Source organism: Thalassophryne amazonica, chromosome 2 (genome assembly GCF_902500255.1).
Source record: "Thalassophryne amazonica chromosome 2, fThaAma1.1, whole genome shotgun sequence".
NCBI classification, from domain to species: domain Eukaryota; kingdom Metazoa; phylum Chordata; class Actinopteri; order Batrachoidiformes; family Batrachoididae; genus Thalassophryne; species Thalassophryne amazonica.
This window is the reverse complement of record NC_047104.1, coordinates 93,447,979-93,473,429: the sequence shown is the minus strand read 5'-3', so window position 1 is coordinate 93,473,429 and position 25,451 is coordinate 93,447,979. Positions and strand designations below refer to the sequence as shown.

At 46.6% G+C, this 25,451-nt stretch overlaps 1 protein-coding gene across 2 annotated transcripts in view; it reads left to right on the top strand.

Annotated features, from left to right (window-relative positions):
- The window catches only part of LOC117527225 (dynein regulatory complex subunit 4-like), a 56,792-nt gene extending 32,716 nt beyond the window's left edge, over window positions 1-24,076 (top strand). For both annotated transcript variants that reach the window (XM_034189458.1, XM_034189449.1), the window contains 2 exons: window positions 23,773-23,822; window positions 23,907-24,076. In XM_034189458.1, the coding sequence (XP_034045349.1) occupies window positions 23,773-23,790 (18 nt within the window). In that variant the 3' untranslated portion in view covers window positions 23,791-23,822; window positions 23,907-24,076. The remainder of the gene's footprint in view (window positions 1-23,772; window positions 23,823-23,906) is intronic.
- Window positions 24,077-25,451: the final 1,375 nt, after the last annotated feature.

Genomic DNA, 25,451 nt, shown 5'->3' with positions numbered 1-25,451 from the left:
AAGGCATTTGTAAGCAGACAGTTAGAATGAAAGAATGGATTTTAATCTGCCCACTTGTGGAAAAAAGTTTGCAAAAGGACAGCCTGCCTATTTGTAAAGCGGGCTTAGAACTTATGCTGTGTTCACATTACTAACTGAAGTGACTGAATCTGACCCTTTTTTGTGTGCCTGCAAGAGTGTGTGTTTTTACAATAATTTTCCAGCAGCTGGCAACTCTTTTTGTTGTCATGTACACTGACAAAGTAAAATAAGAATAATAATAAAATTTAAAATGAGGCTTATCTTCATAAATAACTGGTTTATTTGATGAAGGAAACAATCACATTGTTGGGAAGGTGTCGTAACACGGACCCGCAACAGGGGGCGCAAATGAACGGACAATGGATAAGACAAAGAGTAACAATTTAATGTTGTGAAACGCACAACTGGATACAGACAAAAATATATAATGCCAATTAAACACAAGGTGACGTGCGGGCAGGCTCGAAGATAGGAGACCTCTGGCGATCGAAGAGCCGGGACCCACACAGCTTCCACCACCAACGGCCTGAAGAACACCGGAGCCGCCAAGTCCTGAGTCCCCAGGTGGTCACCGTCTTCTGTTGCAGACCCTGGTACTGCTGGCAGAAGATGAAAACAGTTAATGGTGAGTGTGTATCCACACACCCAGTAATCCTTCACCCACAGGTCTTCAGGGAAGGAAAACCTCCACCTCTGATACAGAATCACCCGTGCAGCTCCTGACAGTTGCTCCTTGGATGGAGTGAGAGGCAAAGACGTCGCAGACTCTCACTGCACGCCAATCCAATTATGACAGACTTCAGGAATACGGCTGCACACAGAACAATAATTAGTCTCAAAAGTATGACTTGCAGAGAATTACCTTAAACGGTAGCTCATTTCTCGGCGAGGAGGTGGAGTAATAATCCGGCTTTTGTAGGGAAGGTGGTGATTGGTGACAGCTGGTGTAAATGAGTGACAGCTGTCACTCTCTGTTGTCTCGGCGCCCTCTCATGCTTGAAGCCCGCACTACAAGCAGGGCGCCGACTGGTGGTAGTGGGCCAGCAGTACCTCCTCTTCAGCGGCCCACACAACAGGGCCCCCCCCCTCAACGGGCGCCTCCTGGCGCCCGACCAGGCTTGTCCGGGTGTCGGCGGTAGAAATCGGCCAGGAGGGCCGGGTCCAGGATGAAGCTCCTCTTCACCCAGGAGCGTTCTTCGGGTCCGTACCCCTCCCAGTCCACCAGGTATTGAAAACCCCGGCCCTTCCGACGGACGTCCAGGAGCCGACGAACAGTCCATGCCGGCTCCCCGTCGATGATACGGGCAGGAGGTGGTACGGGTCCAGGAGTGCAGAGTGGTGAGGCGTGGTATGGTTTCAATCTGGAGACATGAAACACTGGGTGAATCCGCAGTGAAGCTGGGAGTTTCAGCTTCACCGCGGCCGGGCTGAGGATCTTGACTATGGAAAAAGGTCCGATGAACCGGTCTTTGAGTTTCTGCGATTCAACCTGAAGTGGGATGTCCTTAGTTGATAACCACACCTCCTGCCCAGGCTGGTATGTAGGGGTCGGGGAACGCCGGCGATCTGCATGGGCCTTAGCCCTCGTCCGGGCCTGCAACAGGGCAGAACGGGCGGTCCGCCACACCCGGCGGCACCTCCGCAGGTGGGCCTGGACTGAGGGGACCCCGACCTCTCCCTCCACAAGTGGGAACAATGGGGGCTGATACCCCAAACACGCCTCAAAAGGGGAGAGGCCGGTAGCTGATGAGACTTGGCTATTGTGGGCGTACTCGATCCAGGCCAGATGGTCACTCCAAGCCACCGGATGCGCGGAGGTTATGCAGCGGAGGGCCTGCTCCAACTCCTGGTTCGCCCGCTCTGCCTGGCCGTTCGTCTGTGGGTGATACCCGGACGAGAGACTCACGGTGGCCCCCAGTTCCTTACAAAAACTCCTCCAGACCTGCGAGGAGAACTGGGGACCACGATCCAAAACGATGTCCGATGGTATCCCATGCAGACGCACGACGTGGTGGACCAGGAGGTCTGCTGTCTCCTGGGCCGTCGGGAGCTTCGGAAGGGCCACGAAGTGGGCCGCCTTGGAGAACCGGTCCACTATCGTGAGGATGACGGTGTTGCCCTGGGATGGCGAGAGGCCCGTGACGAAGTCCCGGCCGATGTGAGACCAGGGGCGATGAGGCACAGGCAGGAGCTGGAGGAGGCCCCTGATCTTATGGTGATCCGCCTTGCCCCTAGCACAGGTGGTACAGGCCTGGACATAGTCCCGGACGTCGGCTTCCAGTGACGCCCACCAGAAGCGCTGCTGGACCACTGCCACGGTCCTAGGCACTCCGGGATGACAGGAGAGCTTGGATCCGTGGCAGAAGTCCAAGATGGCAGCCCTGGCCTCTGGTGGGACGTAGAGTCTGTTCTTAGGACCGTTCCCCGGGTCCGGGTTCCTTGCCAGGGCCTCCCGGATGGGCTTCTCCACGTCCCAGGTGAGGGTGGCCACGACAGTGGACTCGGGAACGATGGTCTCGGGGTCTGACAACTCGGCCTTGGCTTCCTCTTCGTGCACCCGGGACAGTGCGTCGGATTGTTGGTTCCTAGTCCCGGGACGGTAGGTGATCCGGAAGTCAAAGCGTCCGAAGAACAGGGACCAGAGGGCTTGCCTGGGGTTCAGCCGCTTGGCGGTCCGGATGTACTCCAGGTTCCGATGGTCCGTGAAAACCGTGAAAGGCACCGTAGCTCCCTCCAACAGGTGTCTCCACTCTTCAAGAGCCTCCTTCACCGCGAGGAGTTCCCGATTGCCCACGTCATAGTTGCGTTCAGCGGGGGTCAACCTGCGGGAAAAGTAGGCACATGGATGGAGAACCTTGTTGGACTCCCCGCTCTGGGACAGCACGGCTCCTATCCCTGAGTCAGAGGCATCCACCTCCACTATGAACTGGCGAGTAGGATCAGGCTGCACCAGAACTGGTGCAGACGAAAACCGGCGTTTCAACTCCCTAAACACGGCTTCGCACCGATCCGACCAGGTGAAAGGGACTTTAGTGGAGGTCAGGGCAGTCAGGGGGCTAACAACCTGACTGTAACCTTTAATGAACCTCCGGTAGAAATTTGCAAAGCCGAGGAACTGTTGCAGCTTCCTACGGCTTGTTGGTTGGGGCCAATCTCTCACCGCCGCAACCTTGGCCGGATCCGGGGCGACGGAGTTGGAGGAGATTATGAACCCCAGGAAGGACAAAGACGTGCGGTGGAACTCACACTTCTCGCCCTTCACAAACAACCTGTCACCCATCACTGGAGACAGCTGATCCCAATCAATAAGGAGGTATATCAGCAGGACGGCATCTCCACCTCATTTGCCGAGATATCGCCTTACCAAAGAGGTAACAATCTCAGCCTACACATACGTGTGACTTTAAGTGTAATCTTGTTGATTATCTGTAGGACAGCTGACTACCAGACAGCATTTGGATAAGTACTCACCTTCCTACATTTCTTGATTGTTGTTGACGAGAGGTGGAGGTGGACTCTCCACCCTCCGTGTTGCTGGGTGCAGCCGCATCCACACCTGACTGTTTCTGTTTCCTGCCAGCAGTACCGCATCCGACGAGCGGAGGCAGTGGCCACCTGGGAATTCGGGACTTGGCGGCTCCAGTATTCCCGGGGTTCGGTGGCAGAGGAAATCGGGTTGGTTCCGGTTCGACTTGGACAGACGTCTCCTATCGTCGAGCCTGCCCACACGACACCGTTGTAATTAAGCTCAATCTCCATATTGTAATCGGTTGTATTTGTTGTGCCTGTTTCACAACAGTAAAAACAGTGTTATTTGACTCCTCCATTGTCCGTTCATTTGCGCCCCCTGTTGTGGGTCCGTGTTCCTACACTTTCACAACAGGATATCTCGGCCAACGTCATGGATCCCGAGGGGCGTCAACCGGCTGTTGAACGGCCAATGGAAGACCAGGACGCGCAGGCGTCCTCGGGAGGGGTGATCGGTGAGTTGCAGCGGATCCTCGCCGCTTTCACAACTCGGATGGATTTAATGACCGAGCAGAACGTCCTCCTGAACCGCAGGGTGGAGGCTCTCGCCGCACAAGTGGAAGCGCGCCCCCTGGGCGCCGCTGCGGCTCTCCCTCCTGTCGACCCTGTGCGTAACAGCGATGTTCCACTGGTCGTCCAACGACCCCCCCCACCTTCCACTGAAGCTTACATAAGCCCCCCAGAGCCGTACGGAGGCTGTGTGGAGACGTGCGCAGATTTTCTTATGCAGTGCTCGCTCGTCTTCGCACAGCGTCCAGTCATGTACGCGACCGATGCTAGCAAGGTAGCTTATGTAATAAACCTGCTTCGCGGTGAGGCACGCGCTTGGGCTACAGTGCTTTGGGAGCAGAATTCACGGCTCCTTCTGACATATGATGGGTTTGTGAGGGAGCTCAGAACCGTGTTCGATCACCCTAATAGAGGCGAAACCGCTTCAACCGTGCTACTGTCAATGAGACAGGGGCGTCGGAGCGCAGCCGCCTATGCAGTCGACTTCCGCATCGCGGCTGCGAGGTCCGGCTGGAATAGCACTGCGCTCCGCGCCGCCTTCGTAAACGGACTGTCATTTGTTCTTAAGGAGCATCTGGTGGCTAAGGACGAACTGCGGGATTTAGATGGGCTCATCGATCTCGTCATACGGTTAGACAACCGGTTAGAAGAACGTCGGCGGGAACGAGACGAAGGGCGTGGCCGGGCACGCGCCGTCCCTCTCCCTTCCGGTTCCGACCGCGCTCCGCCCTCCCCACGCTCCACGGCCCCTGCGCTCCGTGGGACCACAGCTCCCCCTACTGACGAAGCTATGGACATGAGTAGGGCAACATTTAGGGCACCGGATGCACAGAGGAGACGGGCCCACGGAGCTTGTTTTGTTTGTGGTGCCATAGAGCACCATGTGAGAGACTGCCCCGAGCGGTTAAAACTCCAACGCCCGCCCCTAGAGACTGGGCTAGGGGTGGGCCGAGACATTCACGTGGGACACACCCACATTGCCACACGACTCCCAGTCACGATCCTTTATGAGGACTCAACCCTGAAGGCCCCAGCACTGGTGGACACGGGCTCTGAAGGGAATCTGTTGGACAGCAGATGGGCCAGGGAGATAGGGCTCCCTCTGGTGGCGCTTACCTCGCCTGTTCAGGTTCAGGCGCTAGATGGCTCCCTACTCCCTCCGATCACGCATAAGACACCTCCTGTAACTCTGGTGGTGTCAGGAAATCACCGGGAGGTGATCGAGTTTTTTGTGACCCAGGCCACCTCCCGTGTGGTTTTAGGATTTCCCTGGATGTTGAAGCACAATCCCCGGATTGATTGGCCGTCCGGGGTAGTGGTGCAGTGGAGCGAGACCTGCCATCGGGTGTGTCTAGGTTCCTCGGTTCCTCCCGGCTCCCAAGCTAAGGAGGAGGTCAGAGTCCCGCCCAGTCTGGGGACGGTGCCGGTGGAGTACCACGACCTTGTTGACGTGTTCAGCAAGGATCTGGCTCTCACTCTTCCCCCCCACCGTCCGTATGATTGTGCCATTGATTTGGTTCCGGGCAGTGAGTTCCCGTCCAGTAGGCTGTACAACCTCTCACGGCCTGAGCGCGAATCAATGGAGACCTACATCCGGGACTCGTTAGCTGCCGGGTTGATCCGGAATTCCACCTCCCCGATGGGTGCAGGTTTCTTTTTTGTGGGTAAAAAAGACGGTGGACTTTGTCCATGCATTGATTATAGGGGGTTGAACGAGATCACGGTTCGCAACCGATACCCGTTGCCCCTGTTGGATTCAGTGTTCACACCCCTGCATGGAGCCCAGATTTTCACCAAGCTCGATCTTAGAAATGCGTACCACCTGGTTTGGATCCGGAAGGGAGACGAGTGGAAGACGGCATTTAACACCCCCTTAGGTCACTTTGAGTACCTGGTCATGCCGTTCGGTCTCACAAACGCTCCCGCGACTTTCCAAGCGTTGGTTAACGATGTCTTGCGGGATTTCCTGCACCGGTTCGTCTTCGTATATCTAGACGACATACTCATCTTTTCTCCGGACCCTGAGACCCATGTCCAGCATGTACGTCAGGTCCTGCAGCGGTTGTTGGAGAACCGGCTGTTTGTGAAGGGCGAGAAGTGTGAGTTCCACCGCACGTCTTTGTCCTTCTTGGGGTTCATTATCTCCTCCAACTCCGTCACTCCTGATCCGGCCAAGGTTGCGGCGGTGAGAGACTGGCCCCAACCCACAAGCCGTAGGAAGTTGCAACAGTTCCTCGGCTTTGCTAATTTCTACAGGAGGTTCATTAAGGGCTACAGTCAGGTAGTTAGCCCCCTGACCTCACCAAAAGTCCCCTTCACCTGGTCGGATCGGTGCGATGCCGCGTTCAAGGAGTTGAAACGGCGCTTCTCGTCTGCACCTGTTCTGGTGCAGCCCGATCCTAGTCGCCAGTTAGTGGTTGAAGTGGACGCCTCGGACTCAGGGATAGGAGCCGTGCTGTCCCAGAGCGGGAAGACCAATAAGGTCCTTCACCCGTGTGCCTATTTTTCCCGCAGGTTGACCCCAGCCGAACGGAACTATGACGTCGGCAATCGAGAGCTCCTTGCGGTGAAAGAGGCTCTTGAGGAGTGGAGACATCTGTTGGAGGGAACGTCCGTGCCATTCACGGTTTTCACTGACCACCGGAACCTGGAGTATATCAGGACCGCCAAGCGGCTGAATCCCAGGCAAGCCCGCTGGTCACTGTTCTTCGGCCGTTTTGACTTCCAGATCACCTACCGTCCCGGGACCAAAAATCAAAGATCGGATGCTTTGTCCCGGGTACATGAAGATGAGGTCAAAACGGAGTCGTCGGATCCCCCGGATCCCATCATCCCGGAGTCCGCTATCGTGGCCGCCCTCACCTGGGACGTGGAGAAGACCGTCCGGGAGGCCCTGACACGAGACCCGGACCCCGGAACCGGACCGAAGAACAAACTCTACGTCCCACCAGAAGCCAGGGCTGCAGTTCTGGACTTCTGTCACGGTTCTAAGCTCTCCTGTCATCCTGGGGTGCGAAGAACCGTGGCAGTCGTCCGGCAGCGCTTCTGGTGGGCGTCCCTGGAGGCCGACGTCCGGGGTTACATCCAGGCCTGTACCACCTGCGCCAGGGGCAAGGCCGACCACCGCAAGACATCGGGATTGCTACAGCCGCTGCCCGTGCCTCATCGCCCCTGGTCTCACATCGGCCTGGATTTTGTCACGGGTCTCCCGCCGTCCCAGGGAAACACCGTCATCCTCACGATAGTGGACCGATTCTCCAAGGCGGCCCACTTCGTGGCCCTCCCGAAGCTACCAACGGCCCAGGAGACAGCGGACCTCCTAGTCCACCACGTCGTCCGTCTGCATGGGATACCATCAGACATCGTCTCCGATCGCGGCCCCCAGTTCTCCTTGCATGTTTGGAGGAGCTTTTGCCGGGAACTGGGGGCCACGGTCAGTCTCTCGTCTGGGTATCACCCCCAGACCAACGGACAAGCAGAACGGGCCAACCAGGAGATGGAGCAGACACTACGCTGTGTGACAGCCGCGCACCCGACGGCCTGGAGTACCCACCTGGCCTGGATCGAGTACGCCCACAACAGTCAAGTGTCATCAGCCACCGGCCTCTCCCCTTTCGAGGTGTGCTTGGGGTATCAACCCCCGTTGTTTCCGGTGGTTGAGGGGGAGGTCGGTGTGCCCTCGGTCCAGGCCTACCTACGGAAGTGCCGTCGGGTGTGGCGTGCCGCCCGTTCTGCTTTGTTAAGGGCCCGGACGAGGGCGAAGAACCATGCAGACCGGCGGCGGGCCCCGGCTCCCACGTGTCGTCCTGGGCATGAAGTGTGGTTGTCCACCAAGGACATTCCCCTTCAAGTGGACTCCCCAAAACTGCAAGAACGATACATCGGTCCGTACAAGATACTCAAGGTCATCAATCCCGCCGCAGTGAGGCTCCAGCTTCCGGCCTCACTGCGGATTCATCCAGTATTCCACGTCTCTAGGATTAAACCTCATCACACCTCACCCCTCTGCACTCCGGGTCCGGCGCCACCTCCTGCCCGGATCATCGACGGTGAGCCGGCTTGGACCGTGCGCTGGCTCCTCGACGTCCGACGGATGGGCCGGGGTTTTCAGAATCTGGTGGACTGGGAGGGGTACGGCCCCGAAGAACGCTCCTGGGTGAAGAAGGGCTTCATCCTGGACCCGGCCCTCCTGGCCGACTTCTACCGTCGCCACCGTGACAAACCCGGTCGTGCGCCAGGAGGCGCCCGTTGAGGGGGGGGTCCTGTTGTGTGGGCCGCTGAAGAGGAGGTACTGCTGGCCCACCACCACTAGAGGGCGCCCTGCCTGGAGTGCGGGCTCCAGGCACCGGAGGACGCTGCCGCCTTACAGGAGCAGCCAGGATGACAGCTGTCACCCATCACTGGAGACTGCTGATCCCAATCAATAAGGAGGTATATCAGCAGGACGGCATCTCCACCTCATTTGCCGAGATATCGCCTTACCAAAGAGGTAACAATCTCAGCCTACACATACGTGTGACTTTAAGTGTAATCTTGTTGATTATCTGTAGGACAGCTGACTACCAGACAGCATTTGGATAAGTACTCACCTTCCTACATTTCTTGATTGTTGTTGACGAGAGGTGGAGGTGGACTCTCCACCCTCCGTGTTGCTGGGTGCAGCCGCATCCACACCTGACTGTTTCTGTTTCCTGCCAGCAGTACCGGATCCGACGAGCGGAGGCAGTGGCCACCTGGGAATTCGGGACTTGGCGGCTCCAGTATTCCCGGGGTTTGGTGGCAGAGGAAATCGGGTTGGTTCCGGTTCGACTTGGACAGACGTCTCCTATCGTCGAGCCTGCCCACACGACACCGTTGTAATTAAGCTCAATCTCCATATTGTAATCGGTTGTATTTGTTGTGCCTGTTTCACAACAGTAAAAACAGTGTTATTTGACTCCTCCATTGTCCGTTCATTTGCGCCCCCTGTTGTGGGTCCGTGTTCCTACACTTTCACAACACATAGATGAAGACCAAAAATTGGGGAGAAAAAAAAGCCAAATACTACATTATCAAATTTCTGTCAAACCTAAAACTTTTGCAGATTAGTTAATGCTAATTAGTTACACATTTAGTCTAATATCAAACTAAATATTTAGATAAATGTTGAGACAAATATTAATTATTATTATGAGTAAAAGAACAATTGTTCCTCCCTGAAAGACAGATTAATAAAGCATCTAATGACAGACATTTAGCATGCAAGGGCATGTTTATTTAAATTTGCAATTTATAGATGTTTTGTTTTGGAGTAATATTGTAGACTGCGGTCTTTTGATGACAATTTCAATTTCAGAGGCACTTCTAAAATATTAATAATAAAAAATAAAAAAAATGTCTGTTTGTGCAATTTTTTTATTTTTTTATTTTTTTTTTAGGTGGGAGGGGGACTCGATGGGAGTGTCAGCCTGGGAGTAATTCAGTGTAAAACTGCCACTGCTGACATGGTTGAAAATATCAATATAAACTTTCATTAATTCATTAATTCATTTTCAGATACTTCCTGGTCCAGGTCATGGTGGCAGCAGAGCAAGCAGCTCATCCCACACTTCTTTATTCTCGGCCAAGTCCTGTAACTCTTCCCGAGGGATCCCAAGGTGTTCCCACACCAGCTGGGAAATATAATGTCTCCAGTGTGTCCTGGGCCTTCCCCGGGGTCTCCTCCCACTTGGATGTGCCTAGAAGACCTCCTTAGGGAGCATCCTCACCAGATGCCCAAACTACCTCAAATGACTCCTTTTGATGCGAAGACGTAGCACTCTACTCAGAGTCTCTCTTGGATAATCGAGCTTCTCACCCTGTCCAGGAGTGTAAGGCCAAATGCCTGATGGAGGACTCTCATTTCTGCCGCTTGTATTCGTGATCTTATTCTTGCACTCATTACCCAAAGATCATGACCATGGGTAAGGATAGGCATGTAATTTGACCAGTAAATTGAGAGCCTCGCCATCCAGCTCAGCTCCTTCTTTGCCAGGACGGTCCAGTGCAACGTCCGCAAAATTTAAGACGCTGCTCCAAACTGTCTATCAATCTCCCGCTCCAGTTTACTTGAGAACAAAACTCCAGGATACTTAAATTCCTCCACTCTGGGCCAGTAACTCTCCCCTGACCCATTTGGGACAATCCACCATTTTCTGACAGATGACCTTGGTCTCAGATTTGGAGGTGCTGATTCTAATCCTAATCACTTAACACTCAACCTAAAACCTTCTCATTGTGTACTGGAGGTCACTGTCTGATGAAGCCAACAGAACCACATCATCTGCAAAAAGCAGAGATGCAACTCTGAGGTCATCAAATTGGACACCCTCCACTCCCTGACTGTGCCTTGAAATCCCATCCATGAACATCACAAACAGGATTGGTGACAAGGGGCAGCCCTGGCGGAGTCCAGCTTCCACCAGAAACAGATCTGATGTAATGCAGAGAATGCAGACACAGCTCCTAAATTGTACCCCATACTCCCGCAGCACCCCCCACAGGATACCCCAAGAGACCCGGTCATACGTCTTTAACAAGTCCACAGAACACATGTAGACTGGCTGGTCATAGTCCCAAGACCCCTCCAATATCCTTGTATGGGTCATGTAAACTTTAATCTGACCATATTTTCTTGAACTTTCGAGGTTTGTAAGCTGAGGCTCCATGTGATTGAAAATGTAATTGTGAAGGAAGTCAGTGAGCTGCTTTATGAGCTGCATGGTTTTACCGTTTTAAAAATTTTCTCTTCCATTCTTTTGTAGAGACACATCTCATGACCTTTGGGTTCTGGTAGCTCATGTCTAATCCACTTGTCCAGCAGGCTTTCCATATAAATGTTAAATTATCTGACATTCCCTGTCTCTCTTTGTAGAAATCTGTTTTGCCATCAGATGCCGAATGGACACTTTTTTCAAACAGCATTGTGAAAGGGTTTTCAAGATGGCAGCATGAAGTAGTGTTGTATCGGAGCGTGGCAGCGCTTAATTTTGTGATTTTTGCTCTTATTACCCACGGAGACACGACAAGGTGGTCGTATTTTCATTTTTAGGTCACCATGAGCCTCAATACCTACTTTTTCTGACCATCTGATGGCAGGCAACGCAATAAAAGTCCTGCAACTGATATCACAGCTGACTCCAATAGTGAAGCTAGCGAGGATGCTAGCATGCTGTCTGGCAATAGCAGAGCAATGAACCCTGCGCTACAAGAAGTAATCCGTGCTGTAACATCAAACCTCACTAAAGTTTTTGAAGACAAACTGGAGCCAATATCTCAGTTCCTGCAGTCACAGCAAGAACAACTGAGGAGCCACGAAATGCGCATTACCGAAGCAGAGATGTGGATTTCGGCCATAGAGGATGCCTCTGTGCCCATGTACAGCAAGTTCAACGCGCTGGAGAAAAAAGTGGCAGATCTTGTCGAGCGAGCAGATGACCAAGAAAATAGAGGCAGACGCAAGAACGTCAGGATCCTCAGTCTACCAGAAGGCGTGGAGGGAAACGATCTCACGCTATTTTTTGAGAAATTGCTTCCAACACTTTTAAACATCGAGACGAAGACGGGTCGCATTAAAGTGGAGAGAGCGCACCGCACTGGACCATTTGCTACCAGCGACCAAAGACCAGGTCCTGTTATTGTGAGGCTTCACAACTATTAGAATAAGCAGAGGATTATGAATGTGTCGTGGGAGAAAAGCAAGAAAAAGCTGCCACTGAAATATAAGGACGCCACACTGATGATCTTTCAAGATTTCTCTGCTGCGGTTGTCCATAAACGTAAAAGATTTGATGGAGTGAAGAGACGACTCAAAGGTGTGGGCGTCGCTTACAGGATGCTCTGCCCTGCCTTGCTGAAGGTTACTCACTGCGGGATCACGAAGGTGTATCCGGATCCTGAAGAGGTGGATAAATATTTAGACTCTCTGGAACCAGCTGCTCCAAACAACTCTACTTCACCAGATTAAGAGCTGCCTTAACATGCTCGTAGATGTTCTGGTTGACCTCACACTGTGAGTGATTGCATACTGCACAAATAAATGTATATGTAATGTTATAATTTGTGGATTATACCGATGGCACTGCCACTCCCCTTTTGTTTCCTGCTTGAGTGTTTAGACATTTACTCTTGCTGTTAGGAAACCCTTTCACTAGTACCTCTGCTTATTAGCAGAAGGACAGTGTACCATGTTAATTGCCAACGTTAGGCTGTTTGTTGTTTTTTTTTTGTTTTGTTTTTTGTTTTTGTTTTGTTTTTCATTTGTCCTTTTGTTCAATGCATTTTTCCGGCCCTTTTTTATGTATGTCAGCAACTCATGGAAACATGCTCAGAGGATACATTGTATTATGGAGGTTAGAATAGTATGTCTTTGATAAATATTTGTACTTGGAATGTAAATGGCATTCATACACCGATCAAACGCAGAATGTATTATCTTCAGAGGGAGCGGGTTCATGTAGCTTTTCTACAAGAAACTCACTTAGATATTAAAGAACATCAGAAACTGCAGCAGTGTGTTTTTAATCAAATTTATTTTTCCACTTACTCATCTAGAAGTAGAGGAGTAGCCATTTTAATAAGGAAAAATTTGCCTTTCAAATTAGTTTAATGTATAAAAGACACAGCAGGAGGCTATATAATTGTGAGGGGTGTTTTATTTGGTGAGGAAATTGCATTTATAAGTCTGTATTGTCCCCCTGGTCAGTCAGGGGACTACCTAGTTCATGCTTTTACAAAATTAACTAATTTCCATATTCAAAATTCAGTTGTTAGGGGGGGGATAGGGACCTTAATTGTCATTTAAACCTACTTATGGATAAATCTCCAGTAGATAAACCTCAACTTCTACCACTTGCCAAGACCATTACAACGCTATGTGCGGAGTTAGCATATGTTGACGTGTGGAGAGCACAACACCTCGTCGATAAAGAATTCACCTTTTTCTCAAAGGCACATACGTGTTACACTCGGATAGATTATTTTCTTGCACCAAACATCACACTACCATCAATTTTATCCAGTTCAGTAGGCAGTATAGTCATATGAGACCATGCTGTGGTCTTTATTAAATTGAACACCGTGAATATGGCTAAACCGACTAAAAGGTGGCACTTTGAATCTTCCATTTTATATCATAAAATGTTTACAACATACTTTGTGGAATAATTTAAACACTTTTTAGCTATAAATGCATCTTCCACAGATAACGTATCATTGCTGTGGGAGACTTCTAAAGCATATTGTAGAGGTTTAATTACGTCATACACAAAAAGCAAAAGATGAAGACAGGCAGAGCAAAGAGAGATATTGGAGGATAAATTAAAAAAGCTCAACAAAATTACTTGGTAAATCTTCACCTAGTAAACTCAGAGAAATTTTTTCAATTAGGTCAGCACTTGATTGCTTGTTAACAAAGGAGGCAGAGCGCAAAATCAGGTTTGCTAAACAAAAACTATATGAACATGGTGACAAGCCTGGAAAGTATTTGGCATATTTAACAACAAAAAATCAGATTCACAAAATATTTCTTCAGTTAAAGACATCAATGGTAAACAATTTTTTGACACTGTAAAAATTAATTATATATTTAGGAGCTTTTATGAAAACCTGTATGACTCGCAGATGTACAATAATTTAGATTCAATGAATCAATTTTTCTCAAGTTTTAATCTTCCTACTCTATCAGAAGAATAGAAACTCAGTCTAAATTCCCCAATAACAAAGAGAGAAGTGCTGGACTCAAATCAAGGCTTTGCAGTCTGGAAAGGCAGCAGGACCAGACGGTCTTGGGTCAGAATTTTATAAAGAGTTTCAAGAAATCTTAGTTGACCCACTTCTAAACATGTATACTGATTCATTCATGGAAGGTCTGCTGCCCATGTCTTTGAGAGAAGCAAACATTTCATTGATACTTAAAAAAGGAAAACCGCCGGAAGACTGCTTCATACAGGCCCATCTCCTTACTGAATGTGGACTTAAAAATTCTCTCCAAGGTGCTTGCTAAACGTATGGAAAAACTACTGCCTATCCTTATAAACCAAGACCAAACTGGTTTTATTAAAGGCCGCAGCTCATACAACAATGTGCACAGACTTCTAAATGCGATTCAAATATTCCAACAACAGTCAATGCATGGTCTTGTTGCCTCTCTTGATGCATAAAAGGCATTCGATCACGTTGAATGGCCTTTTCTGTTTTACACTCTAAACAAATTTGGCTTGGGTGACAATTTTATCAGCTGGATCAGACTTCTTTACAGCAACCCCTGTTCAGCAGTTATAACTAATGGTTTGAGGTCTCCAAGCTTCCAAGTGCAATGGGGTAAGCGCCAGGGTTGCCCCCTCTCCCCCTTGCTCTTTGCATTAGTCATTGAGCCTTTAGCAGAAGCGATAAGGGTTGGCGAGGATATATATGGTCTAACTATTGGAGAAAAGCAGCATAAAATTACGTTATACGCTGATGATATCCTCATCTTTCTGACTCGACCCAAAATTTCCATTCCCTCCCTCATCAAAACTATTAGTAGTTTTAGTACCATTTCAGGCTACAAAATAAACTTTAATAAATCTGAGGTGGGGCAGCACGGTGCCGTAGTGGTTAGCACTGTTGCCTCACAGCGAGAAGGTCGTGGGTTTAATTCCTGTGGCTTTTCTGTGTGGAGTTGCATGTTCTCCCCGTGTTTGCGTGGGTTTCCTCCAGGTGCTCCGGTTTCCTCCCACATCCAAAGACATGCGGGTTAGGTGGATTGGAATCTTTAAATTGTCTGTAGGTGTGTGTGTGGGTGTGTCTGTTTGTTTGTGGCCCTGCGACAGACTGGTGTCCTGTCCTGGGTGTACCCCGCCTTGCGCTCTATGGCTGCTGGGATAGGCTCCAGCCCCCCGCGACCCTTAAATGGACTAAGCGGTAGAAGATGAATGAATGAATGAAATCTGAGGTGATGCCCCTGGGTACCCAAAAGGATAAACCTACAGTGCCCTCCCCATTTCCATTCACTTGGTCACCAGAAGGATTTGTTTAATTAGGAATCAAGATAACCCCCAAATTTGAAAATACATATAAAGGTAATTTTGTTCCACTTTTTGAGTGTATTAAGTCAGACTTGGAGAGATGGAAAACACTGCCTATCTCCTGGTTGGGCCATATTTCACTGCTGAAGATGAATGTGCTACCTACATTGCTCTATCCAATTCAAATGATCCCAATCATTTGAATTGGGTAGAGAGACTATAAAGATTTTAAATGGTTGGATGAGTTCCTTCATTTGGAATGGGAGAAAGCCACATCTGAAAATCCCCACACTGTGTCTCCCATCCTCAAAAGGAGGCCTTAATCTCCCGGATATAAGGAAATATCAACTTAGTGCTCACATACGTGCTGCAGCTGACTGGGTGCATGAACCTGCCTCCCTCTGGCTTAACATAGAGGTCTTCATGTCCAGATTTCTCCTGAAAAATTTGCTGTTTCTGAATAAACTAAAAAAAATGTAAAAATGTCTTGCGGTAATCCCCTTTCAATTCAGACTGCTAAGGCATGGCAAATTGTTAAAAAACTCCAAGGTAGGTCTCATTTGACCTCACTATTTACACTGCTGTGTAACAACCCTCTCTTCTCACCTGGTACCACTGATTATGGACTTAATATTTGGGCGACTAAAGGGATTTCTACCCTTTCAGATCTAATGGATGGGTCCTCTATGTTGTCATTTGACCAAATGGTAGATAACTATGGAATACAGAGACATGATTTTTTTTCGCTATTTACAGGTAAGAGATTTTGTTTGGAGAAAAACTTCACTGTTTTCGGATCAGTCAGTCTCTGACTTTGAAAAGCTGGTATTCCAGTCAAAACTTAAAATCTCTATAAAATTATCTTACAATTTACTAAAGGAAACAAACACTAATACCGCTCATCTAAGAGGGCTATGGGAGAAGGAATTAGGGATGGAAATTAACGATGACGATTGGGATAATGCATGGAAAAATGCTAACTCTTTAAGTGTGTATAATAGGGTAAAAGCCTTAGAATTTAAAATTCTACATCGTGCCCACATTTCACCCTCACAACTCCATAAATTTAATTCAGACCTTTCTCCGTTATGTCCCAAGTGTAAAACTGATATAGACACTCTTACTTATTGCTACTGGTTCTGCAGAAAATTACAATATTTTTGGAATGTGGTTAAATGTGAAATAGATAAAATATTTTCTGTTACTACCAATACAGTATGTAATCCATTGAACCTGTTGCTTGGAATAACAAACATCAATATTTCTGGAAAGTACCAAAGACAACTTTCCATGATACTTGCATTCTGTGCTCGGAAGTGTGTCCTTTTGAATTGGATCTCTGATAAAGCACCATCCAAGAACCAATGGCATCGAACTGTACTGGAGTATGTGTCCTTGGATTATTTAGCATGTAGGTTGCACAAGAGGGACGATGTGTTACACAAAATCTGGGAACCCTTTATGACGTATGCTGGATTGGACATTTCCTCTATCTTTTATAGAGGCCTAATCTGAACTCAAGCTTGTCTCACTGAGCTGTCTGTTTTATATATTAAGTCGGATTGTTCTGTTTTCCTTATTGTGTTTATTTTCCTTTTTTTTTCTTCTTCTTATATGTAAAATCTTATAACCATAATTTAGAAAAAAAAACAGCATTGTGAAAAGTCTTTTTAACATATTTGACAATGTTTTTCCATCTTTTCTTTGGCCTGTTGTTGAGACGGGCCTCCTGCAGAATCTCCAGCTTTCATACACCTGGAATTGACTTCTAATAAGATCTCTGCAGTTGCAGTGTCAGACTTTTGCAGAATGTCATCCAGCAGCGCAGCATATTCTTCTTCATAGATTTTGTGTCTAACAAGGCTCATCGTTCTTTCATTGTGACCTCTGATGACATGGTCAGTAGATTTCCTCATTGTGGTTTCAGATGTTGTTCCTGCTCAGAGAGGTTCAGTGGTTTTCTTATCCGAGAGCGCAGACCTGACAATATCTGTTACATCTTTGCCAGTCAGTCCACATCTTCGATGCTCTTATACCAGATGTCTACTGGGATGCTGATGACATCAGCAAGGCTCTCACACAGCGACTCTTTCAGGCTGGCAGTCACAATCTCCTCAGAGGTGTCCACATCATGTGGGGTCAAGGAGGTGCCAGTGCAGGGGGAGTGACTGCTTGCAGCATTAAGGCCACTTGGGGATACTGGGGATTTCAGGTCAGAGAAGATTTTGCAATAAGAATCTGTGTCTCTTCTGAACAACCTGTGGCCAAATTCCTCCACTGCTCCTCACTGAGCTGCTTGAAGAAATCTGGAAAAGCTCCAGAGTGTGTGTTTGGAGGATCTGTTTGATATTCATCATTAGTAGGAATGAATATGCGAGTGAGGACTTGATGTGTGCAATGTCTTCCATGTCTGATAATCAAATTAACTTGTGCTTTAACCTCTGATTTTAATGTCGTTTGACTTCAAAGGCATATCACATCATGAAATTCCATTCTTTTGTACTGTAAAGTTCATAGAATGTCTTGCAGACATTGCAAAGTGGGCATGAACAATTGATGGGTTGTTCTGAATTTATCAATCAATCAATCAATTTTTTTTATATAGCGCCAAATCACAACAAACAGTTGCCCCAAGGCGCTTTATATTGTAAGGCAAGGCCATACAATAATTATGTAAAACCCCAACGGTCAAAACGACCCCCTGTGAGCAAGCACTTGGCTACAGTGGGAAGGAAAAACTCCCTTTTAACAGGAAGAAACCTCCAGCAGAACCAGGCTCAGGGAGGGGCAGTCTTCTGCTGGGACTGGTTGGGGCTGAGGGAGAGAACCAGGAAAAAGACATGCTGTGGAGGGGAGCAGAGATCGATCACTAATGATTAAATGCAGAGTGGTGCATACAGAGCAAAAAGAGAAAGAAACAGTGCATCATGGGAACCCCCCAGTAGTCTACGTCTATAGCAGCATAACTAAGGGATGGTTCAGGGTCACCTGATCCAGCCCTAACTATAAGCTTTAGCAAAAAGGAAAGTTTTAAGCCTAATCTTAAAAGTAGAGAGGGTGTCTGTCTCCCTGATCTGAATTGGGAGCTGGTTCCACAGGAGAGGAGCCTGAAAGCTGAAGGCTCTGCCTCCCATTCTACTCTTACAAACCCTAGGAACTACAAGTAAGCCTGCAGTCTGAGAGCGAAGCGCTCTATTGGGGTGATATGGTACTACGAGGTCCCTAAGATAAGATGGGACCTGATTATTCAAAACCTTATAAGTAAGAAGAAGAATTTTAAATTCTATTCTAGAATTAACAGGAAGCCAATGAAGAGAGGCCAATATAGGTGAGATATGCTCTCTCCTTCTAGTCCCCGTCAGTACTCTAGCTGCAGCATTTTGAATTAACTGAAGGCTTTTTAGGGAACTTTTAGGACAACCTGATAATAATGAATTACAATAGTCCAGCCTAGAGGAAATAAATGCATGAATTAGTTTTTCAGCATCACTCTGAGACAAGACCTTTCTGATTTTAGAGATATTGCGTAAATGCAAAAAAAGCAGTCCTACATATTTGTTTAATATGCGCTTTGAATGACATATCCTGATCAAAAATGACTCCAAGATTTCTCACAGTATTACTAGAGGTCAGGGTAATGCCATCCAGAGTAAGGATCTGGTTAGACACCATGTTTCTAAGATTTGTGGGGCCAAGTACAATAACTTCAGTTTTATCTGAGTTTAAAAGCAGGAAATTAGAGGTCATCCATGTCTTTATGTCTGTAAGACAATCCTGCAGTTTAGCTAATTGGTGTGTGTCCTCTGGCTTCATGGATAGATAAAGCTGGGTATCATCTGCGTAACAATGAAAATTTAAGCAATACCGTCTAATAATACTGCCTAAGGGAAGCATATATAAAGTGAATAAAATTGGTCCTAGCACAGAACCTTGTGGAACTCCATAATTAACTTTAGTCTGTGAAGAAGATTCCCCATTTACATGAACAAATTGTAATCTATTAGACAAATATGATTCAAACCACCGCAGCGCAGTGCCTTTAATACCTATGGCATGCTCTAATCTCTGTAATAAAATGTTATGGTCAACAGTATCAAAAGCAGCACTGAGGTCTAACAGAACAAGCACAGAGATGAGTCCACTGTCCGAGGCCATAAGAAGATCATTTGTAACCTTCACTAATGCTGTTTCTGTACTATGATGAATTCAAAAACCTGACTGAAACTCTTCAAATAGACCATTCCTCTGCAGATGATCAGTTAGCTGTTTTACAACTACCCTTTCAAGAATTTTTGAGAGAAAAGGAAGGTTGGAGATTGGCCTATAATTAGCTAAGATAGCTGGGTCAAGTGATGGCTTTTTAAGTAATGGTTTAATTACTGCCACCTTAAAAGCTTGTGGTACATAGCCAACTAACAAAGATAGATTGATCATATTTAAGATCGAAGCATTAAATAATGGTAGGGCTTCCTTGAGCAGCCTGGTAGGAATGGGGTCTAATAAACATGTTGATGGTTTGGATGAAGTAACTAATGAAAATAACTCAGACAGAACAATCGGAGAGAAAGAGTCTAACCAAATACCGGCATCACTGAAAGCAGCCAAAGATAACGATACGTCTTTGGGATGGTTATGAGTAATTTTTTCTCTAATAGTTAAAATTTTGTTAGCAAAGAAAGTCATGAAGTCATTACTAGTTAAAGTTAATGGAATACTCAGCTCAATAGAGCTCTGACTCTTTGTCAGCCTGGCTACAGTGCTGAAAAGAAACCTGGGGTTGTTCTTATTTTCTTCAATTAGTGATGAGTAGAAAGATGTCCTAGCTTTACGGAGGGCTTTTTTATAGAGCAACAGACTCTTTTTCCAGGCTAAGTGAAGATCTTCTAAATTAGTGAGACGCCATTTCCTCTCCAACTTACGGGTTATCTGCTTTAAGCTACGAGTTTGTGAGTTATACCACGGAGTCAGACACTTCTGATTTAAAGCTCTCTTTTTCAGAGGAGCTACAGCATCCAAAGTTGTCTTCAATGAGGGTGTAAAACTATTGACGAGATACTCTATCTCCCTTACAGAGTTTAGGTAGCTACTCTGCACTGTGTTGTTATATGGCATTAGAGAACATAAAGAAGGAATCATATCCTTAAACCTAGTTACAGCGCTTTCTGAAAGACTTCTAGTGTAATGAAACTTATTCCCTACTGCTGGGTAGTCCATCAGAGTAAATGTAAATGTTATTAAGAAATGATCAGACAGAAGGGAGTTTTCAGGGAATACTGTTAAGTCTTCTATTTCCATACCATAAGTCAGAACAAGATCTAAGATATGATTAAAGTGGTGGGTGGACTCATTTACTTTTTGAGCAAAGCCAATAGAGTCTAATAATAGATTAAATGCAGTGTTGAGGCTGTCATTCTCAGCATCTGTGTGGATGTTAAAATCGCCCACTATAATTATCTTATCTGAGCTAAGCACTAAGTCAGACAAAAGGTCTGAAAATTCACAGAGAAACTCACAGTAACGACCAGGTGGACGATAGATAATAACAAATAAAACTGGTTTTTGGGACTTCCAATTTGGATGGACAAGACTAAGAGACAAGCTTTCAAATGAATTAAAGCTCTGTCTGGGTTTTTGATTAATTAATAAGCTGGAATGGAAGATTGCTGCTAATCCTCCGCCCCGGCCCGTGCTACGAGCATTCTGACAGTTAGTGTGACTCGGGGGTGTTGACTCATTTAAACTAACATATTCATCCTGCTGTAACCAGGTTTCTGTTAGGCAGAATAAATCAATATGTTGATCAATTATTATATCATTTACCAACAGGGACTTAGAAGAGAGAGACCTAATGTTTAATAGACCACATTTAACTGTTTTAGTCTGTGGTGCAGTTGAAGGTGCTATATTATTTTTTCTTTTTGAATTTTTATGCTTAAATAGATTTTTGCTGGTTATTGGTAGTCTGGGAGCAGGCACCGTCTCTACGGGGATGGGGTAATGAGGGGATGGCAGGGGGAGAGAAGCTGCAGAGAGGTGTGTAAGACTACAACTCTGCTTCCTGGTCCCAACCCTGGATAGTCACGGTTTGGAGGATTTAAGAAAATTGGCCAGATTTCTAGAAATGAGAGCTGCTCCATCCAAAGTGGGATGGATGCCGTCTCTCTTAACAAGACCAGGTTTTCCCCAGAAGCTTTGCCAATTATCTATGAAGCCCACCTCATTTTTTGGACACCACTCAGACAGCCAGCAATTCAAGGAGAACATGCGGCTAAACATGTCACTCCCGGTCTGATTGGGGAGGGGCCCAGAGAAAACTACAGAGTCCGACATTGTTTTTGCAAAGTTACACACCGATTTAATGTTAATTTTAGTGACCTCCGATTGGCGTAACCGGGTGTCATTACTGCCGACGTGAATTACAATCTTACCAAATTTACGCTTAGCCTTAGCCAGCAGTTTCAAATTTCCTTCAATGTCGCCTGCTCTGGCCCCCGGAAGACAATTGACTATGGTTGCTGGTGTCGCTAACTTCACATTTCTCAAAACAGAGTCGCCAATAACCAGAGTTTGATCCTCGGCGGGTGTGTCGTCGAGTGGGGAAAAACGGTTAGAGATGTGAATGGGTTGGCGGTGTACACGGGGCTTCTGTTTAGGGCTACGCTTCCTCCTCACAGTCACCCAGTCAGCCTGCTTTCCCGGCTGCTCGGGATCTGCCAGGGGGGAACTAACGGCGGCTAAGCTACCTTGGTCCGCACCGACTACAGGGGCCTGGCTAACTGTAGAATTTTCCACGGTGCGGAGCCGAGTCTCCAATTCGCCCAGCCTGGCCTCCAAAGCTACGAATAAGCTACACTTATTACAAGTACCGTTACTGCTAAAGGAGGCCGAGGAATAACTAAACATTTCACACCCAGAGCAGAAAAGTGCGGGAGAGACAGGAGAAGCCGCCATGCTAAATCGGCTAAGAGCTAGTAGCTACGCTAAGCTAGCGGATTCCTAAAAACACGCAAAGTGAATAATGTGTAAATAATTTAGAGGTGATTCAGCAGAAGGAGTGCTTTAGTTAAGGCACGTAAAGATTACACTGGGAAACAAATCGTAATCTAGATAACTAGATCAATCTAACTGCGCAGAGTAAACAGCTAACAGATACAGAAAAACACCGCTGTGCTCCGGAACAGGAAGTGATACTATACCGCAGTGAGAGCCAACCACCAGTAGAGGCCTAAACAGGCGCCTCTCAGCTGAACGCCAGAGAAAGGCGGCTGCCAGAGAATTTATAACATCACAAGTCCCACTGGGAGTGAAACACAAGCATAACTGATAAAACAGTTCATCTGATCTAAAGTTTGTTCAGAACACAGAGTCAATAGATAAACGTGGACAATAAAGCATTGACTTGTTGCGGAAGCTGAACTCTTACTGTTTCGGAAGGCATCCTATCTTGTTTTTATTCTTTTATTTAAAGTCTTTTAACATTTTCTTTTATCTGCTGGTTCCATGGATTATCGGAGAGGAACTCCCTGAACTAGATTGTAAAAGTCTGCTCTAAGATTATTGGAGTCCAGCTGAGGGACCTGAGCTCTCTCTGGGAGAAACGTGTGGTCCAGAAAGCCAGAGGAATCACTGATCAACCTGGACACTTTCCTCTGACTTTTCTCTCATGCCCCCCGGGCAGTGCTATTATGCACCCCCAAGGAAAACAAACAGATACTCCAACTCATTTGTTCCGTGAGCTATCAGGCAGGCTAATTGGTGGGAAGTAACCTGAGGCTGATTGTGGCCTGCGCTGAATTTGGACTCTAAGGAGTGTTTTACAGTCAAACTTACTGTATTTATTTATTGCTGATCCTGCTAATCTGTGGGTACTGATGGGTGAGGGCAGTTTGTATGCTGCTATGGAAGTCTTGTATGTATTTTTTTTGTTGTTGTTGTTGTTCTCCAATTATTTAGACGGTTCAATAAGGTGGGTAACTGAACTGAATTGCCCCATATTAATAAAGTTGTCTGATTCTGATTTTTTTTTTTTATTTCCAAATATTGTAACTGGATTGCCTTCCACATAAGGATGACACCATTAGCCATTGAGGTTCAGGAGCCAAAGGTCAAGGTCACAGTGTGAGGTCTAATTTTTGGCCCAGTGCAAATTGATAGAATGAAAATTTTCAAAGGCTTGTAACTTATGAATCAGAGATGATACACCAATCATTAATATTAGACATGAATAAGAAGTCATATTTGGCCTTTCCAAATATATCGTATTTGACTTTGCGCATCACATTCAAGGTTACCCAAACTTTGATTGGTTATGGTGGCTATGGTGACATGTACACAAATAGTTACTATTAGACATGAAAGAATTCACATGAACTTTCAAAATAACCAATTGCATTTGACCGTGATTGAACTTGAAGGTCACATCAAAGTTACTCAAGCTTTGGTATGTGGGCTGATAATCTTTTAACCTTGTGTGACCTTGAACATATTCATGGTCCGCACCAGGTTGCTGTGATGAAGATTATCATCCCTTCCCCTGACAGAGAAGCCCAATGGCAGCAGGCTTTGCATTCACTGCTGTCCCTATCTAGTTTACATTCCTTGACATGTTTGAGGTACAATTCCTGCATGTGCTTGTGTAAGAAAGCATTAGATTTATTTATTTATTTATTGTTTGTTTGTTTTTGCTCAGGAAATAGTCCAAAAATAAGTTGATGAAGGACTTGCAGTATGAGTTTCCAGGTAAGCGCAGTGATCACTTTTCTTGTTGTAGTCTTTAGTTCCACTCATGCTGAACTTAAATCACTGTGCATGTCTGTGTATCAGGTTGACTTTCTGCTGAAAAACGAAGTGAAGCTCCTGTTGCTGGCTCTACCTCAACACGACAAACTAACAAGTGAACCCACGAGTGAACTAAAGAATGAACCCAAAATATCAGATCTCTGTTTGTATGATTTAAAATATACTGTTTCCAAAATACACAGTGCGTGCATAATACTGCCTGTTTGTGTCATTTGTGTTGTCCAAGTCCTCCCAGCTGTAAATGGGTACCAGCCCTGGTTGAGGAAGTAATCTGTTGTGGACTGGCATCCTGTCCCAGCAGGAGTCATACAGTTGTGCTCAAAGGTTTACGTACCCTGGCAGAATTTTAGATTTTTATTTTTTATTTTTTGCCATTTTTCAGAGAATATGAATGACAACACAACAGGCTGATGAGTGCAATTTTTCCTTCAGTATTTTCTGATAACATGCTGCATTCATACTGCCATCATTTTTGACCAAGTTTCCTGTGCCGTTGTAGCTCAAACATCCCCAAAACATCAGCGATTCACCTCCGTGCTTCACAGTAGGAAGGGTGTACCTTTCATCATCAGCCTTGTTGACTCCTCTCCAAATGTCATGTTTATGGTTGTGGCCAAAACATACAATTTTTGTCTCATCACTCCAAATGAGTTTGTTCTCTGTGGTGTTTGGCGTATTGTAAGTAGGATACATTTTGGCATTTGCGTAGTAATGGCTTTCTTCTGGCGACTCGACCACACAGCCCATTTTTCTTCAAGTGCCTCCTTATTGTGCATCTTGAAACAGCCACACCACTCTTGTCCTGTGTTTCAGCTGAAGCTATTTGGGTTTTTCTTTGCATCCTGAAAAATTTCCTGGCGGCAGTTGCAGAAATTTTGCGTGGGTTTCCTAACCCTACCTGACCATGATTTGGCTCCACCAGAATCCCACATTTTCCTCTCTGTAATTAGAGTTTGAACACTGCTAATTGGCATTCTCAGTTCCTTGGGTTTCATTTTATATCCCTTTACTGTTTTATACAGTTCGGTTACCTTTTCTTTGACAGTTCTTTTGCTTTCACTATGACTCAGAGACCAGAAATGTCAGGGCAGCACTGGATGAAAGATGTACAGTAGTGTTCAGAGTAATAGTAGTGCTATGTGACTAAAAAGATTAATCCAGATTTTGAGTATATTTCTTATTGTTACATGGGAAACAAGGTACCAGTAGATTCAGTAGATTCTCACAAATCCAACAAGACCAAGCATTCATGATATGCACACTCTTAAGGCTATGAAATTGGGCTATTAGTAAAAAAAAAAAGTAGAAAAGGGGCTGTTCACAATAATAGTAGTGTGGCATTCAGTCAGTGAGTTTGTCTTTTGTGGAACAAACAGGTGTGAATCAGGTGTCCCCTATTTAAGGATGAAGCCAGCACCTGTTGAACATGCTTTTCTCTTTGAAAGCCTGAGGAAAATGGGACGTTCAAGACATTGTTCAGAAGAACAGCGTAGTTTGATTAAAAAGTTGATTGGAGAGGGGAAAACTTATACGCAGGTGCAAAACATTCTAGGCTGTTCATCTACGATG